Source organism: Acinonyx jubatus, chromosome F2, assembly GCF_027475565.1.
Source record: "Acinonyx jubatus isolate Ajub_Pintada_27869175 chromosome F2, VMU_Ajub_asm_v1.0, whole genome shotgun sequence".
In the NCBI taxonomy this organism is placed as follows: domain Eukaryota; kingdom Metazoa; phylum Chordata; class Mammalia; order Carnivora; family Felidae; genus Acinonyx; species Acinonyx jubatus.
In genome coordinates this window covers 64,128,030-64,148,050 of record NC_069394.1, presented here as the reverse complement: position 1 = coordinate 64,148,050, position 20,021 = coordinate 64,128,030, and the positions used below count along the sequence as shown (strand labels likewise).

Sequence of the window (20,021 nt, the reverse complement as noted above, 5' to 3'; positions counted from 1 at the left end):
TAACACAAGGCAATGAGCAATAAACAGACCAGATCACGAACACTTCAGTGTTGTTTAAAAAAAATTTTTTTTTACTTTTATTCATTTTTGAGAGACAGAGACAGAGCATGAGTGGGGAAAGGGCAGAGAGAGAGAGGGAGACACAAATCTGAAGCAGGCTCCAGGCTTCAGGCTGTCAGCACGGAGTCCGATGCGGGGCTCAAACTCATGAACTGCAAGATCATGACCTGAGCCAAAGTCAGACGCTCAACCGACTGAGCCACCCAGGCGCCCCTCAGTGTTCTTTTCAATGCCCTTATCTTTTTTTGTCTTGCCCCTTTGACCTCATGTTTGACTTCAGAAAAATTAGCATCTATAAAATGTGCATTTAAAAGATAAGTTCAATTTTAATAGTTTATGAACTTTTGTTGCCTAACATTAAGGCATTAGCTATTTCTTTCTACCCTTTACTCGGCCTGGTTGTTTCTGTCCTGTTGCTTATGTATTACCTTAACAAGATAAGAACTCTTGATGTTTTTCTCCAACCCTGTCCTGCCCTGGTCTTTCCCATACCACTAAATGGTACCAATGTTCACTCATTTGCTCAGGTCAAAAATTTAGGAAGCAACCTGGATTTCTTTCTTTTGCAATCTACATCTAATTCATCAGCAAATCCTGCCAGCAATGATTTCAAAACATAGTCAGGTTTTTCCACTTCTCACCACCTCAAGCCATAGTATCATCACCTCTCTCCTGTCTTATTTTAGTAGAAGTCCAATTGGTCTCCTCTGTAGTCAACATTCCACACAGTAGCTATAGTGGACTTTGGATCAACTCTTCTGCTTACAACACGTCAGTGGTTTTCTATCACACTGGGAATAAGATGCCACATCCTTACCATGACCGCTGGGCCTTCTGAGATATGTCCTTGCCTGTCAACTGTTTCTCTTACTTCTCTTCTTCTCCCTTATACCACTTTACCCACTCTGCCCCTCCCATAGGTCCACACACTCCTGCTTTATCTGCATCTGCCTCTGCCTATTGTTCCTTCCTAGATGTTTCCATGCCTTGCTCTCTCAGCTCCTTAAGGTCTGTCCTCAAATGATACCTTTTCAGAGAATTCTTCCCCAGCTACCAGGTCCTCACTCTTCCCATCACCGTGTTTTATTTTTCTTCATAGTACTCACCATCACCTGAAATTGAATCCTGTACTTAGTGGTTTATCTCTTGCATATCCCATCTATGGAATACATGCTCTTGAGAGCAGGGAATTGGTCTTCTCATCATGATCTACCTAGTGCCTAGAGCAGAGCCTGGTATACATTAGACATACCAATGACAATCTCCTATCATAAGGATCACGTTCCTACTTGTCCAGTGACAAGAGGTAAAATTGTGAATATTCCAGGACATGTGAATTAATTTCCAAATGGGATGTCCAATCCCACTAGATTTCAGGATGCATTGTTGAATTTTTGAAATCTGATTGCTGCTGTTATTCTTTGATCAGAATGTGTAATTTTACAGTTGACATGGAGGAAACAGCTCATTCATGGTTTGCTGGTCCTCCAGGATCTGTGTGCCCAGCCTCCCCAGTATCTCTGAGGCAGCCCTGGCCAAGCTAGAAGGGAAGGAGGATCCCTGTTCATTCTGGGAAGCCAGCTCTAGAATTAGTTTTACTCTTGGAAATCCAGTGAACTGGGATGAGCAGGGACACCAGTCCGTGAGCTTCAGGCTGATAACCCACCTCTACAGTACACCTCCACACTATAAAGTTAGGTTTTACTTCATTTCTGATTTTTATTCCAGTTCTTTATCAGGCCTGGGGTCCAAACCTAAATCCCACTGCATTTGGAAGAGGTCATGACAAGGAAAATTATTCCCTGGTAGATGCCATTCTCCCTTCCCACCTCCTCTTCTCCCCATTCCACGTCAAGCAGCACCTGTATATAGGTGTAACTTTCAGAGCAGTTACAGTTCATCACATGCTCCCATCTCCCTGAATAGTATCACTGCTGCCTGAAGTCTACTTGCTGTGGGCGCTTAGGACTTCCAGACATACCCCCAAATATTGGGTGTAGTTCTGATTAGGTTTTAATTTATCGTTCAGTTTGTTCTTTATATTATTTGCATTTTCAAGCTCTGAGGTCTGCAAATAATTGCCCTAAACCATGTTAGTTATGTGCACTCAGCCTAGGGACAATTTCATTTACATCCCCAAAAGGCTGCATTTTGAGGATCTAGGATGACTTAGAGTCTTCCGAAACCAAGAAACTGCCGATATTAGGGCATATTTGTTGTTTTGCAGCAGTTAAGCAAATCTGTTGCAACTTTGTGGTTATATAATGAAATTCATAAAGTTTTGAACAGACATTAGCTTTTTCTTTGTTATTTTACACAACCCAGGTCCGGAAAAAAAATGCGTAAATTTGTTGTGGTGGTTGTTGTTATTGTTACAATTGCTTTTTTTCCTGTAAGGGAAGTTTTCTTATTTACCTGCACCCAGCGTGCTTCATGAATATTCAGCTGTTGATGGAGCTGCAAGCTAGTATCCATGGAAATGAACTCATTAATAGTATTTTGCTGGCTCCTTCTTGGTTCATGAAGTATACAGAAGTACTTATAATATTTCCTATTTTATATTCCTCTTGGTTTTTGAAACATAATGGGATTATTGATAATAGTTGTTATCCCAGATTTTTGTAGTTATTTTTTCTCATATTTCTTAAGCAAAGGCTTTCAGATATTTGACTTTTTGCAGATTGTTAATGTAATTTTTACAAAGCAGATTATGAATAAAAATTATAAATGGCTTAAAGACAGTTCTCAGATATTTTACATATTTATACACATACAATACCTAATCCTCTTACTAATGCTTTGATTATAACTTGTATGGATGTTGTCAAAAAGAATGAATCTCCTTGAATGTCTTCCTTCAGAGATTAAATGTGCCGTCATTTAATGAAAATAGCATCTGGCGAGTATATTTGGTGATCTAAAATAAAATAGGAAAAATAGCAATAATAGCTAACAGTTATATATTGGTTTTTGATGTAAGAGTTGCCTCATGTATATTAATTTAATCTTTGCCTCAAGTCCATTTGAGTAGATACCATATTACTCTCATTTTACAGATGTCAAGACTGCATTACAGAGGTAAAATTACTGGTCAACTGTTGCATATCTAGTATTTGGTAGAGCTGGGATTTGAATCCAGGCAGACTGGCTCCAAAATTCAAGGTTTTAACCGCTTCACATTCTTCTGTTTTATTCTGACAAAGTCTGCAAACTGGACTACTTATTGTCCCAACACCTGTGCATTCCTCCCCCACTAAAATACCACCTATTTCAAATACCAAATTCCCTCCCAGTTAAGGTATTTTCTGGGCTCTCTTCTGTTCTGTATTAGCCCAACACTAACTGTTAACGTTACTATACATTAGTTCCTTTAAGGAATAGAGTTCAAATAGAATGAAAAAGGAAAGGAAACAAAGCTACAGCTAGGAAGTAGATGGTATATCGAATATGTAGGCATGAAAAAAAGAAGAGAAAGGGATATGGTAAGTCCGAATGGGCAATAGGATGTTGACAGAAAAGTCATATGTGTTTTAAGGATAAGAGTGGACAATTTTAGGAGTCATTCCTGAGGGTGAAATAGATATATAAATTTCTCCGTGAAAAAGTTCTTTGCATTAGTTGAAATAGAAATTTATCATGAAGCGAAATGTAAAAAATCTTTTTTCTGTACCTTGTGGGATTTTACAGCCAGCTAGATCAGAGTGTGAGAAAAAAGGAGGGTATGGATGCCAGGAGGAGACCCATCTTCGTGTTGGGGTCCTCATTCATTTCTCTGGGTTGTTTTCCAGCATAAAATACTTTTCCTTCCCCCACTGCTACATTTCCTTTTCATGGGAACTGAATTCTCAAATAACGACTTAAACAGGAATAGTGTTCTGCATTTTAAATTTGGGAAATGACCAGTTTCCTGTGCCAGAGAAAAATCTGTGCTTGAGAATATTATCTATATAGTGTGCTTTGTACTTCCCGCTTAGCCCTTTCTTTCCTTGTGCTGTGTTTTTAAAGTTATCAGATATCACTGTAAATTCCTGAGCAGCACAATATGCAGTATTATATTAGAGACACAATAGCCTGCTGGCATCTCTGAATAAATATTTATGTAATATTAAAAATAATTTAACAGACATCTTTGAGAAAAATTTTCACAAGTATGTTCATGTAAGCTTATGAACTGCCTTTAGAAATTCATTTTATCCCATATTGATCACCAACTGACAGCTGAAACATACTTTTATCTGAAATGCCCCCCAAAATTCTGAGGTATTTGAAATATTTTTTTTTGTTGTTGTAATTCTGAATGTAATGAAAAGTTCATTTTTTTAAATCTCACTTTAAGCTTTTTTACAAATATTATGACTTGTAACATATAAAGGAATAGATTTTCATTTTAATTTTGGAACCTAGCCTAACATTATCTTTGTCTAATGGTTCTGTCAGTGCTGTAAAGAGTTGATAGCATTCAGAAGAGCTAAAGCAACTTCAAGAATATAGTTTTTGCTGTACCTGATTTTCTGTGATTGTTCTCAGATTGGCCTGTCATTCTACTTCATAAGCCTGCATGGTTTTTGTCCATACCAAGATCATGTAGCAGTTCATGGAAATCAAAGCCATGGTCTGGCCATATTCCACATACGTTGTTCACTTTTTATTAATACTTTATGCTCTAAATCCTCTCAAGGCTTAGAGATGGGCTGCAGTCTCTATTAACACTGTACAGTTGGATATCCAATAGATTTTTTTCTACCTTCTACTATGGGTTAATTTTTTAACTTTTGGAGTGTTTAGAAAATATGAATTGAGAGATTAACATGAACCATATTTGAGGGCAAACCTGGAATTCTGAGCAGAAAGGATCCAATGCAATGTAACAATGTGGAATATACATATATGTTAATAAACAGTAGATTTTCCCCCTCACAAATGCCTCAAATTACTTGTTTTGGAACCAAAGGATTCTCCCGAAGCTAGAGTTACTTGGATTGATTTACTGCTAATAGAGGAGCAGAGAAGCGGACACAAGGGGCTTACCCTTTAGTTGTGTTCTCTCTAGTATTAGGAATAACTGAAGCCACAGTAGATATTATAGAACTACGGTTGTAGGTGTAGCAGTAGTAGCAGAAATATCAGTATTTGGTCCTGATTATGCACTGTGCAAAGTGCCAACAAAAATTACCTCCGTGAATTCTCGCCTCTCTGTGAGATAGGTACTATTATTTTTAACCTAATTTAATGAATGAGGTAATTGAGGCTTACTTAGAACCTTGGCTACACTCCCTCCTGTGAGATATCCTGTGTCTTCATAGATGTGTGGATAGGTGTTTCTAGGTGTGTTGGGAAGAAACATGGAGGATTAATTTAGAGGGATTTCAAAACAGCTGATGATAAACATTCGGTGCTTCTTAATCTTACTTACTTTATTTAGTTGATTTTTTCCTAAAGTTTGGTGTATCCCTAACCATTCCGGAAAGAGACATCAATCACCCAAAACAGTACAAGGAACACAAGATTATCATGAATCAAATGATATTTGGAATATAGGAGCCAAGAAAAATTTATTGCCCAAAAGCTACTTTATTAAAAAACATTTATAATTTAAAATAAAGGACATAGAGGTTTTTTTCAGTCTTCGAGAAAACTAATCGTGTACATGGTTTTCAGAGTTGTCTCTAGAAAATATCACTTCTAGAATTAACATCTAATATAATCATGAATTCCTTGGTAAACTAGGCGTTAAGTAAATAGGCACCAAAATTTCTTTCTTTCTTGTTTTTTTTTTCCCCCATTTAAGTTTTTTCTCCTCTCATCTTGGGAGTACTTTCTTACTCAAACACATGAAGACCAAATGACATTTTAAAACAGAACTCTGGAATGATCAGTATTAAGAATTTATAAAAGCCCAAAGGGCCTTTGCAAAACCCCAAGATTATATGCTGAAAATTAAAATGGCTACAGAGATTTCTAAGTCACAAAAATGAGTAAATTGAATTTTATGTAAAAAAGATGATATTAGTGTGAGAATAAAGAACAATTAACATTTAGCTCTGGTGTAGGAGGTAAGAGGGAATAGTGATGACTGTAGCAAGTGAAAGGAACATGTGGCTGCCTTTGCTCTAGTCTATGGCTACTATTCAGCAATGTGGGTCCTGGGTTGATTTTTTTCCTTGTGTTTGAAGAGGGACCATAATTACTGATTTTTACGTAAATGTTCTTATTTCCTTAAATGGCAGTTGAAACAATGTTTTAATCATTTGTGCCATGTTAAAAAATACTTCTACTGCTTTTGATCTCTGCTTTTGACTTAATTCATTGCTCTTTCACACTCTCAAAGAGATACAAACATTAAAAAAAATTAAATAGAAAAGAAATTGCAAAAGCACATAAGAAAAAAACCAAAAACTTAACAAATAAAAACTTTCAAAATTGACAAAACACACTTCAGAAAAGTTTGCTTTTATTGTAGTTTTTTTTGTAATCTCAATAAATTTTCTAATTTTTACTTTCAATAATTTTATGCATAACTGTAATTCCATTGAGAATAGTTCTAATTTCTCTTTCATCTTCTGTCCATGTTCACTATTGACTTTCCAGCCATCTACTATTAAACATCTTTAAAACCTGTGCCTGATGTGTATTTAGTGTATTGATCACATGCTGACCCAGTACGAATTCTTTCCCCTGAAAACTCCTGAAGAACACAATTCTGTCATGCTGCCTTTTGGCATGTTGAGGTCAAACAGAAGACACTAAATAATGTTTTAATTATCCTTAAATCCTGGGAAAGTTTCAGCCAAGGAAGTTTAAAAATTATGGATGTATGTTGAAAAATTATCTTTACCTAGATGATGGTGATGTTAATTTTGAATTAATAGTTTTTCTAAAAAAGAATAAACCATCTTTTTGTGGGAAACTGAGCAGATATTCAAAGGCTCTCAACAAGTATGACACAATAAATCCTTTTGGTTCTGAATCATGAAAAAACATCAACATTCAAAGGGTTTTTGCTGGGGATATTGACATACTGTTTGGTATCACTGTGATCTCTTTCGGCATCTATCTGAGTAATAATCCATGGTGGCATATATTTCCCTTTGATGGTTTGTAGAGTGATAGATGCCCATGAGGGTGAGTCTTCAATGCTACTGAACTACTGACAAATGATTTATTATTCTATCAGTTTTTGGAGTTTCATATGGATGGAATGTTGCCATGGCAGTCTAGGGACAAACTAATATCTGTTTCAAAGATGAAAACATGCTGCCCATACATTTTCCATAGGGAATACAGTCTGGTGGAGAGCAGACATGCAAACTAATGGTATTTTGTCATTGCTCACTGTGTCTGAGTTGAAAAGACATGACAAAGGGAGCTTTTAAAAATCTACTCAGTTGTTTGAAAAGAGATTTAAACATAAGTTCTACCTAATTATAATTTTTATAAAAATGTGTTGAACTTTTTATTCATACTCTAATAAAAGTATTGAAATAAGGAGATACATGGAGAAACATGGGACTTTGCTAAAGCTCAGGAAGACACGGAAAATCACTTATTGTTATAATGTAGCGCAGAGAGGTTGATGATATGAAAGTTTTAGCCTCAAATTTGTGCATCTAGTTAGCACTGCTGTAGGTATTTTGGGATTCTATATGCCGGTGGTGCTCAACTGTGGGGGTGTAGAGTGGGCTTTTGGCAATGTATAGAGACATCTTTGGTTGTTACAACTGGGGATGGTAGTAGCTATTGGCATCTAGTGGGTATAGGCCATGAAACTCTTAAACATCCTGCATGTACAGGACAGCGCCTACAACCAAGATTTTTCTGGCACAAATGTCAAGAGTGTTAATGTTGAGAAACCCTGGTATATGGTGATGGAAAAGATAAAGATTATATGATATTATTATATTCTAAGTTGCTGATGGATATTTGGGAAGATAATACACTAGGGAAGTTAATACTACACAGTCTTGTGGTCTTTAGAAACAAAAACCATCCAGTGAAGAAAAAATTCTTCACTTATTCCACTGAAGTTTATTGAGAGCTTACCAAGTGCCAGGCATTGTTGGAGATGCTGGGGAAACCCGACTGAGCAAAACAGACAGACTCTGCCTTCACGGAGCTCCACTACTAATGCAAGGCACCAGTAAATAAACAAATACATAAAACAGGACATGGAGGAGCAGGTAGTGCCACAGGGTAAATGAAGTAGAGTAATGGAGTAGGTAGGGCAAGATGGGGTTGGGATAGGGAGAACGTTAACTGGATGGTCTAGACTGGATGGCCATGAGAGACTGTAAGCTAAGAACTGAGTGACAGCAGGAGGCAGCCAGGTGAAGAGTGCTCCAGGCAGTAGGAAGCAGGTTGTGTAAAGGTGTTAAGGTGGAAATAAGTGTGGCATGTTGAGGAGGACCTGGAAGGTGGTTGTGGTTAGGCAGCGGTCCAGAATGGGGAAACTGGGATGAGGCAAAACAAGAGAGGAGGGAGCAGCTGGATCATGCTGATTTCTTTTTAGGCTGAATAATATTCCACTGTTTGTATTTATCCATTCACCTACTGAAGGACATCTTGTTCACTTCCAAGTTTTGTCAATTATGAGTACAGCTGCTATGCTATGAACATCCAGGTGCAGGTTTTGTTATGGATATAAGTTTTCATCTCATCTAGGTAACTTCTGAGAAATATGATTGCTGGATTGCATGGTAAGAACATTTATGTTAAGAATATGCCAAACTGTCTTCCAAAGTGACTGTATCATTTTGCATTCCTACGAGCAATGAAGGAGAGTTACTGATTAGTCCACATTCTTTGGCATTGTCAGTATTTTGGATTTTGTCCTTTCCGATAGATGTGTAGTATCTTGTTTTAATTTGCAATTGCCTAATAATGTACGATTTGAACAAGTTTTTATATGCTTATTTGCCATCCGTGTATATTCTCTACTGAGGTGCCTGTTCAGTTCTTTTGCCCATTTTTTAATTTGGTTGTTGATTTTATTGATGTGGAGTTTTATGAGTTCTTTGTACATTTTGGACAATAGTTCTTTATCATATGTGTCTTTGGGAAATATTTTCTCTCCCAGTTTGAGGCTAGGATTCTCATTCTCTTGTCCTTCACAGAGGAGAAGTTTTTAATTTTAATGATATCCACCTTATCAATAAATCTTTCATAATCATGCCTTTGGTGTTTTATCTAAAAAAGTCATCACCATACTCTTCTAGGTGTTTTATAGTTTTGCATTTTACATTTGGGTCTGATCCATTTTGAGGTAATTTTTCAGAAGGATGTAAGGTCTGTGTCTAGATTCTTTCTTTCTTTTTTTTTCACATGTGAATGTTCAGTTGTTCCAGCACCATTTATTGAAAAGATCATTCTTTCTTCATCATATAACATTTTCTCTTTTGTCAAAGAGTTGACTATATTTGTGTAAATCTGTTTCTGGGCTCTCTGTTGTATTCCATTTATTTGTTTGTGTGTTCTTTAACCAATTCCACACTGTTTTGATTACAGCTTTAGAATAAGCCTTGAAGTCAGGTAGTCTCAGTCCTCTGAGTCCTCTGATTTTGTTCTTCTTCCTGACAGAGAGAGAGAGAGAGAGAGAGAGAGAGAGAGAGAGAGAGAGGGAACCAGTGTGAGTGGGGGAAGGGCAGAGGTTGACAGAGGGACAGAGGAAGGGGGGGAAAGGAGGGAGGGAGGGAGGGGGAGAGAGAGAGAGAGAGAGAGAGAGAGAAAGAAAGAGAGAGAATCTTAGCAGGCTCTACACCCAGCACAGAACCTGACATGGGGCTCAATCCCACAACCCTGAGATCATGACCTGAGCCAAAAGCCAGAGTTGATGCTTAGCCAACTGAGCTACCCAGGTTCCCTGTTCTTATTCTTTAATATTGTTTTGGCTACTCTGAGTCTTTTATCTCTCCATATAAACTTATAATCATTTTGTTGATATCCACAAAATAACTTGCTGGAATTTTTATTAGAATTGTGTTAAATCTACAGTTCTAGTTGGGAAGAACTAGCATCTTGATGCTATTGAGTCTTCCTATCCATGAATGTGAACTGTGTCTCCATTTATTTGGTCTTCTTTGATCATTTTTATCAGAGTTCTGTAGTGCTCCTCATTCAGATGTTATACACATTTTTTAAGGCTTATACACAAATATTTCATTTTTGGAGGTGCTAATGTAAATGGTAGTGTGTTTAATTTCAGTTTCCACTTGTTCATTGCTGGTATAGAGGAAAGTGATTGACTTTTGTATATTAATCTTGTATCCTTCAGCCTTGCTATAAGATTTTGTCAAGTTCCAGGAATGTTTAGGGTCAATTCTTTCAGATTTTCTACATAGACAATCATATCATTTATGAACAAGGAAAATTTTATTTTTCCTTTCCAATTTATATACCTATTATTTTCTTTTTTGTTTTATTGTATTAGCTAGAAAATTCAGGACAATGCTAAAAGGGAATGGTGAGAGGAGACATTCTTGCCTTGGTCTTGATTGTAGTGGGAAAGCTTCTAGTTTCTCACCATTATGTATGATGTTAGCTGTAGGCTTTTTTTTTTTTTTTTTTTAAGATTTTAAAAATAATGTTGAGGACATTTCCCTCTTATTAGTTTACTGAGAATATTTGTCATGACTGGGTGTTGGATTTCTCAAATGCTTTTTCTGCATCTGTTGATCATATGGATTTTTCTCCTAAGACTGGCGATGTGTTGGATTTCATTAATTGATTTTAGAATATTGAACCAGCTTTTCATACTTGGGATAAACCCCCCTTGGTTGTGATGTATAATTGTTTTTATAGGTTTTTGGCTGTTGTTTGTTAATGTTTTGCTTAGAACTTTTGCATCTATATTTTTAAGAGATATTGGTCTATAGTTTTCTTGTGAATTGTTTGGTTTTGGTATTAGGGTGATGCTGGCCTCATGGAACAAGTTAGGAAAAATTTCCTCTACTATCTTCTGAAAGAGATTGTAGAGAATTGGTATAATTTATTCTTTAAATGTTTGGTAAAATTTACCAGTGAACTGATTTGGGCCTGGCACTTTCTGTCTTGGAAGGTTATTAAATATTGATTCAGTCCTTTTAATAGATCGAGTCCTGTTCATATTATATTACTCTTTGTGTGAATTTTGGCAGATTATGTTTGTCAAGGATTTGATCCATTTCATTTAGACTATCATTTGTGGGTATAACATTATCAGTGTAAGATAACTACAAAAATATCTGTAGTTGGGGGCACCTGGGTGGCTTAGTCGGTTAAGCGTCCAGCTTCAGCTCAGGTCATGAGCTCACAGTTTGTGAGTTCAAGCCCTGCATTGGGCTCTGTGCTTACAGCTCAGAGCCTGGACCCTGCTTGGAATTCTGTGTCTCCCTCTTTCTCTGCCCCTCCCCTGCTTGCACTCTCTCTCTCAAAATTAACATTAAAAATTAAAAAAAATCTGTAGTTGGTAATTTCCTTGTGTTTTTAATTTTGTTTATTCCCTTACCCAAATGAGTCCTGAGTGCTTGGCAGTAAAAATAAAATTGAAGAATACTTCCCTGTTTTTGGAGGTATTTGGAAACTGTAGAGGGAGGCCGAAGAGTCCCATCCCATTATTAGTCTTATGCATAGAGTGGGTACTGAAAGTAATAGGACAAAGTAGAGACATAAAAGGAAGGAGAAGTGATGCCACGAACGTACAAGAGAAAGTCAAATATAATTAAGTAATAGAATTGAGTGGTATAGATTTATGGTGATAAATTTTGGGCTCTGGATTTCTGAATCTCTGGAGAGCTTTGGAATCGTTGCGAGGTGTTATATATATTTTTCAAGTATGTGTAGATCTGTTTTTATTATCATAGTAACTTCATTGCTTACTTTTAACACCTGGCTTCTAATGTGCCAAATACATTTATTTTATTTATTGTATATTATGCCTCCCTCTACTAGAATATAAGCAGAAGTTTTTGACTATTTTGTTTATTGATATATCCTATATGCCTAGAACAGTGGTTTTCAAGGTGTGCTTTGCAGTCTTTTAGGGTTTTGTGAAATCCTTCCAGGGGATATGGAAGGTGAAACTATTTTCATTGTAATCCTAAGACTTTATTTGCTTTTATTTTTTTCTGTGTGGATGCTTGCACTGATCGTGCAAAAGCAATGATGTGTAAAACTGCTGATGCTTTAATGTGAATTAAAGAGTGCCACTAAAGAGTAGTGGCACCAAACTGTACTAGGTATATTTCACTGTATATTTCACTGTCACTCACTCTTGGGGGAAGGGTGGTAGAGGATTCCTGTTTCACCTAAGAGTGTTCTTGTGAAGCTGTAAAAATTATTAATTGTACTAAATTGTGACTCTTGAGCACATGCCTTTTAATATTCTGAAACAGGAAGTACACCTAAGTACTTCTGCATACTCAAATATTATGGTTGTCCCCATGGACAGAATTTGTGATTGAGTTGCTATGGAACATTATATTTACTTGAAATAACAACTATGAGGTAAACTGTGGTTTTAGTTTCAGGGCACTGGAGTATTTGGCAGATAGTTTATTCAACAAAGAAAGAAGTGAACCTGTCACTTCAAGGAAAACAACTGATAGTATTTGTTGATGATGATAAATTCAAGCTTGCAAGTGAATTTAGAGTTTTAGAAATTTACGTCTGTGAGCTGGATAGCCTCCTAATACTTAAAGACTTCTCTAGTGAGTTGGATACTGATAGTAACTAATGTGATGTGAGTTTTTTTGATATCGTATAACAAGACGTGTTAATATTTTGAAGATATATATAACTCTTAGTGAAGCATTGTTAAAAAAACTTACAGCATCAAGCATACATAAAAGATGCCTTCAAATTGCAAGATAAATCGATTGCTTTTTTAATTTTTTAAAAGGCTTATTGATTTCTGAGAGAGACAGAGTGTGAGCAGTGGAGGGGCAGAGAGAGAGGGAGACACAGGATCCGAAGCAGGCTCCAGGCTCTGAGCTGTCAGCACAGAGCCTGATGCGGGGCTCAAATTCATGGACCACAAGACCATAACCTGAGCTGATGTGGGCTGCCTATTTAACCCACTGAGCCATACACGCGCCCTCAATTGGTTTTAATGTAGCAGAGTATGAAAAGTTCACTGATATGGTTGGTTTCAGATTAAAAATCATTCATCACTAACCTTTAGGAAACTACCACTTACTGAGTTTTGGTGTTGTATCAAAGAAGAATACCCACAACTATCTGGAAATGTTATAGCAATGAACATATCTGTGCATCTTTTGAGAGTTATCTACTATGTGTGCCTGATGTAAAGAGTGGGGAGGACAAAAATGAATTGAAGGAGATAATTTAGTACACTGAAATCATAAACAAGTGCATTCTGAGAATAAAATCATGGATTTTATCTCATCATGGATTTGCCTTACCTTTTGAGTAAGTGGTGGCCCAGATAGACAGACAAGGAAGAAGGGAATAGCTGTCATCTCCCTCTTACATATAATCCCCTTCCCTCTTTTAATTTATTGGTTGCAAATTTGTGACATTTTTAGCTCTCTTAAGCTTTAATTAATGTATGGCATTTAACCCGTTTTACCAAATACATGATAGGAAGGAAACAACATGGAGCAAATTGAAGAGAAGATAAAGAGTTCTGCTGTCTGTGTAGGAAAACAGTAGTCCCTGACTGTAGTGGTATCTCGGAATGTGTTGTGTAGTCATTGTTAGGGGAATCCTGGCAGCTGAACTGCCAACACACCTGCAAGCTGGAAGGTACAAGGAGGGGCACCTGTAAACCTCACTTAGTCTGTCTTATCTCGCTGGTCTTTGCATCTCCCTAGCCTTCAGAGATTATTATGACCCATTTATGCAGATTGTGATTTTCATGGTTGGAGGGAGGGTTTTCTTGTGGGATAGCAGAAACTCCAACTGGTTGAGTGAGAGGGTATTGTGCATAGGGTTGGACAGCCAAGAAGTTTTCTCCATTGAGACCCACTGACTTGTTTCCTCAAAGTCTTCAGTCTTTGGAAGAAAAAACATAAAGAAATTTTCATCAGATGTAGTCTCAGGACCAGTTGCATCAGAATCATCTAGGGAACTTACTCAAAATACAGATTTCTGGGTCCTCAACCAATCTGCCGAATCAGACCTTCTGGGGATAGGGCCAGGGAATCTGCATTTAGAAATACTCTCCAAGTATTATACACAATAAAAAGTTTGAGAACCACTGGAATTTATAAGCCTTTTTCCAGTATATTTGTATCAAAATGAGGATGATCTAATTCTGATGAAATTCTGGACCAATGGGAATAAATGAATGCAGAGGTAAAACAGCATATTAAATCCTTCATGTATTTTTGTATTTAGGGTATTAATGCTTCTTTGACTGATAGGAGAAAAATTAAATGCACTAATTACTAAAGTCTGAAAGGTTGTTAAAAGACAGTTCTGAAAACAGGTTATTTTTCTTTATATTGAGGAAGGAAGACTTCTAGGTTTTGTCAAAAATGTTTTCATGATTTTGCGTTCTGGGCAAAGTATCTGAAATCTGCCTTCTCTGTGCATAAAATGAAGTTCTCAGGAAAAGAAATGCTTGATCAGAAATGCTAACAAGTTCCAGGTTCTATTTCATTCACAGTTAAACAAAAAGTTCCATATTGTCACAGAGGGTAAGAAGATAAAAAGCCAGATGAAGATATAGTTTACTGTCTCAGTTTGTATGTTTCCTTCTAACTCATATTTTGATTCATTTGTACTACTTCTAAACTTTCATTTATCAGCTTCAGAATGTTACTGAGTTCAGTTCATGAAGAAAAATGTTTATAAATTTAGAGGTGAACGTTTAGTTTTGCTTGTGTGAGAGGTTACCTGTTTACTATGTGGTCAACATGAAATGTAAACTAGGCAACTAAACTACCATGTTACTTTAAGACTAAGTAGAAAGAGCTAACAGACCATTTTTGGTATGAATACATGGAAAATATTCAACAAAACCAAAACTAAAATTAAAAATAAGACTCATACTAATTAAGATGGGCAAAGTCAGGAAATTCAGAATCTCTTTAGGTTGCCAGTTACACCTAACTATAGATAATAGTTCAAAACTCACATCGCATATCGTATACACTTTCCAATGAAAGAATTAAGGTGACATTCAGTACTTTTCTATTCAGTTCATTTAATTCAGCTGACTTATTTCATTCAGTTGGATCTACTAGTACTGATGTGGTTTTGTTGTTATAGACTCTGAAACATGAACTGGTGGAATCGGGAATAGAGATGGGTCTGAAGCTAATGCTAGGAATGACATCCTGTGGCTCATTTGTTTTGTTTCTGTTAAATACTTTTGTTTTTCTTTTCACAAAAGTTATAATATGCTCGCAGCCAAATATTCTGAGCATAAGAAAGTGTATAAAGGTCATCTTTAACCACTGTTTGCATTTGGTATATGCTACATATTTTCTCAGTATGAATGCACACTACCATTACACATGTATATTTATGTGTATATAATGGCATGTAATATGTATATGTGTGTATATGTGTGTATATTAATCAGTATGCTGCTTAATAAATTTTTCACCAAACAGTATTTTATAGACATCTGTTTTATATGCACATAATTATGTATAATTTATATCACATTCTATTTGTTATTGTACTTCTGCATGGTATTTTATAATTTGCATGTACCATAATATATTAAATGATTCCCTTATTGATGGGCATTAGGTTGTTTTCAGTGTTTCCACTTTTGTAATCAATATACTGTAACCCCTTGTCTGAATGTTTTCTTAGGATAAATTCCTAGAAGTAGAATTGCTGGGTTAAAGGAAATGCCCATTTAAAAATTTGAGATATATTGTTAAGTTGTATTGTCCCCAGAAATGTGCCATTTTATACTCTTACTAGCAATGTCTTGAGGATGGTAACTTTGGAACATTTGAACAATACTGGGTTGTCTTAGTCTCTTAAATCTTTGTAAGTATACCAGGTCAAACATGGGATTCTTGGGGTGCCCGGGTGGCTTATTCAGTTAAGCATCCAACTCATGGTTTCAGATCAGGTTATGATCTCACAGTTTGTGGGATCAAGCCCCATGTTGGGCTTTGCACTGGCAGTGGGAGCCTGCTTGGGATTCTCTCTCTCCCTTTTTTCTCTGCCTCTGTCTCTGTCTCTCTCTCTCTCAAAATAAATAAATAAACATTAAAATGGGATTCTTACCTTAATCTTCATTTGTTTGATGTAGTTTCCAGAGACTCCTTGGAGCCTCTGTGTATTCTGGGGATTGGTGAGCTATGCAGTCAGACCCTGACTTGGCAGGTAGTGGCTGAAGTTAAGACAAACAGGGAAGGCAATGATCTCACCTGATCACTAGATAGTTAACGAACGATGTCTTAAAGACACAAACCAGATTTGCTGGATGGAAAGTCACTTCTCCTTTTCCTTCCAAACCTTCTCTTTTAAGACCCAGTGTAAACAACTCTTTCTGCTTTTTTCCTTTGCAAAAATAATAGTGTATTTAGTCATGAGTCCAAGCTTAATGACTTGTCAAGAAGAGTCCAGATCTTTGAAATACTAATGAACTTATTTGCCTACCATAGGGCTATGGAGAGCCCTGACCTGATCCCAGGAATACCAAATCCGTCTTTCTAAAACTTGGGGGAGGGAGTAAGAGAGGAAGAGAAATCCCTCCATTCCTTCTTGAAGAGTCACTTTCTCTCTTCCTCTTTCACTGACTATCTCTATCTCTTCCTCCCTACCTCCTTCTTTCAATCTCTCTCAGTTCCAAAAAGGTCACTGGAATTTCTGACCCTTTGTTTTTTATCAGAAATCTCATTATTCATTAGAGTTTGGTCTTGTGCTTCATAAGACTTAGAAGTTTAGGAAACATTTGACTCTTTTTTCCCCTTAAGTGTATTTATTTACTTAGAGCACACAAAAGTGCTCATGTGTAAGTGGCAGAGGAACAGAGAGAAAGGGAGAGAGAGAGAATCCCAAGCAGGCTCCCCGTTGTCAGCTGAGAGTCCGTTGTGGGGTTTGATCTCACAAATCGTGAGATCATGACCTGAGCCAAAATTAAGAATCGGACATTTAGGGGCACCTGGGTGGCGCAGTCGGTTAAGCGTCCGACTTCAGCCAGGTCACGATCTCGCCGTCCGTGAGTTCGAGCCCCGCGTCTGGAGCCTGTTTCCGATTCTGTGTCTCCCTCTCTCTCTGCCCCTCCCCCGTTCATGCTCTGTCTCTCTCTGTCCCAAAAATAAATAAACGTTGAAAAAAAAAAAGAATCGGACATTTAACTGATTGAGCCCCCCAGGCTCCCCCAAAACATTGGACTCTTAAGTGTTTACCACAGAACATTGAGATCCTGGTGGATAAATTTAAATTCATATATACATGGTCACTTTTGGTCTTGCCCCCAAACGCAGGATAAAATCCCTAGGTAGGAACCACAGTGAACAAGAGTTTAACCTTTTACAACAAAACTATTATATTCAATAGTTATTAGAGTTTTAAACTTTGGTTTCCTGTAAAACAGAATTAGTTCTCTTCAACACTCTGTTGTTTTATTAACCTAATGTCACCTTCAAAATATCTTTTTTTTGTTTCATGCAGGCGTTCTTACACCGGATGAACCAGTGCGCTGCATCAAAAATTGACAAAAATGTAACAGAAGAAACAGTGAAGGTGAGGAGTTGCAGTTTGCCCTCAACACAAGCACACATTCTCCTCAGATAAGATTTTATCTGTGGGATGTTACTTGAGTGTTCTTCAGCTTACCGGTACCAGTAGAAGCTCTGTGCCAGGCACTTGTGTGGGCGACGCTGAGAAAAAGGGAAATGATGTCGGGAAAAGAAACAGAGGGTTATGATGATGACATAGAAGACTGGAGACTTTTTTTTTTTTTTTTTTTTTTTTGCCAAGGCATTAGGGCAGTTTGAAAAAAGGAAGGAAAACAAACCCAGACTGAGAACCTCAGAGTCCGTGAGAGGGAGGGAGCAGAGTTGTGTGTGTAAGAGGAAGGCAAGAGGTGGACAGATGCAACTTCCAGTCTCTGATCTCTAAAAAACAAATGATTTGGGTGGTTCATTGGTGCAGAAAAAGTTAGCATAATATCTTTGACTCAGAAACAAATGGGTAAGAATTTCCTGTTAAGCTGCAGGGAAGGAAAATTATGGGGAGGTTTGTAAAGGGGGAGGAGATAAATGAAAATTAATTGTACTATTGTTATTACTCATTTAAGTTCTATAAATCATCATTGATGTTTATTTTTGGTGCTGATTTGCTGTTTTACTTTACTAAAAATAGAAAAAAATCCAAGGATTTTTTAGGCCCTTCCGAGTATTTTTTTCATAAATTAAATACTAACTTTCCAATTCTCCTCACTGTGGCAGTATTTTAGTTTGTGTGCTTTTGGTGGAAAGCAAAAGACAAGTGTCTGTATTATTCAGATGGCTTGAGGATGCTTTGTCTCTCGTATTGGGAAACTCCAGACAGAAGAAAAGGTTCAGGACCTGTGGCTCAGGGAGGTCAATAAGGTTGCCAGGTTCTCTGTAGCTCTTCACTTTGACATCCAGGTTATCAGCTTGGCCGTGGACTGGCTCCTCCCGCAGCTGCAAAATGACCCTGTAGCTGTCCCAGCTGTCACTTCCGGACACAGCACCTTGCCAGAGGGGGGAAAGGGCGGTCCATTCCAGGATGCCTTTCTAGAGAGCAAAGAAACCCTTGTCCCACACAGCCTGCCAGCAAATCCGCCTGCACAATTTTACCTGCCTGCCGCCCATTTTCGCTAATAGGGTGGGGACTGTCCTGCTTGGATTTAGTCACTTAGGCTTTTCCTGAGAGCCAGGAATAGGTTCCTGATTCCCAGAGTTGTGTGGGAGTGGAGAGGATGTCCAGACAAAATTGGCACTCTGCTGACTGGCTTGCTATGCCCTAAAGTTTTCAGCTTGGAGATAGAATACTGTACTCTTACGGACTTGTGTGTTTTTTTGTTTTGTTTGTTTTGTTTGTTTGTTTTTTTTTTAGTTGTTTTTGTTTTTAACCTGCTTCACTATTGCACTTACATTTATTTGCAGATGCTGTTCTCAAACATTGAAGATATCCTTGCAGTACATAAGGAATTTTTAAAAGTCGTGGAAGAATGCCTACATCCAGAACCTAATGCTCAGCAAGAAGTGGGAACCTGCTTTCTTCACTTTGTAGGATAAATTTCTGTTTATTTTAAAAGCTCTTTCCCCCTAGATTTTAAGGTCTAGCGTTTGGCACAAGGGAATGTGGGAATTCAGCATTAGAAGCAAAATGTGACACCAAAAGTTTGGGGTCTTTTAAGGCCAATGAAATCTTCCACTTAGAGCCAGAAAGGGGTGAGGGCCTCACATCATCCATTTTATTCAGTGAAGAATAAACAGCCTTTTCTTTTCCCCAACAAGTTAGTTCTTCGCATGCTCTGTAGCTTTGAATTCTAATGAATATTCAGGCTGTTCATAATGAATGGATTTTTATGTTTCTCTCAAACATAGAGCATTTCCCTTTTGAGGCAGAAAATCCTTACTCTTATAATGGCGTGATGAGCCTTTTGTTAGTCAGAATGTTCCCGTTTTAATCGACTGGTGACAAACCTGCGGGTGGACAAACCTATTCACTCTAGGTACACATATGCCTGAATCTGAGTTTTTCTCAAGGATGGTTCCTCAGAAGGTCATACTGAGCCGTACAGAAGAATAGCCAGTCAGTATTCTGGTGTTTCAAATCATACGTCATGATTGTGTGATCATTTCCATCCCTCTGGACACGGCAGTTGAAATTATTTGTGCAGTCAATTTGCAAAGTAAAAAGTCACCTGAAAATGAAAATTGTTTTTAGAACTGAGGGCATTCATACTAAAAATAAAAATAGTACTGCTGTATATATATTCCACTGATGCTTATTTTCAGAATACCAATCTGAATCCATTTATGTATCAAAATGCTATATAATTAATGTTTTATTTAAAA

The 20,021-nt window shown here is 37.3% G+C and overlaps 1 protein-coding gene across 3 annotated transcripts in view; it reads left to right on the top strand.

The window, feature by feature from the left end:
- The window catches only part of PREX2 (phosphatidylinositol-3,4,5-trisphosphate dependent Rac exchange factor 2), a 292,149-nt gene that overhangs the window by 51,631 nt on the left and 220,497 nt on the right, over positions 1-20,021 (top strand). For all 3 annotated transcript variants that reach the window (XR_008292620.1, XR_008292621.1, XM_053208257.1), the window contains exons 2-3: positions 17,641-17,712; positions 19,104-19,226. Coding sequence is in view for 1 of the 3 variants with exons in the window: in XM_053208257.1 (XP_053064232.1) it covers positions 17,641-17,712; positions 19,104-19,226 (195 nt within the window). In the remaining 2 variants the exon portion in view is untranslated. The remainder of the gene's footprint in view (positions 1-17,640; positions 17,713-19,103; positions 19,227-20,021) is intronic.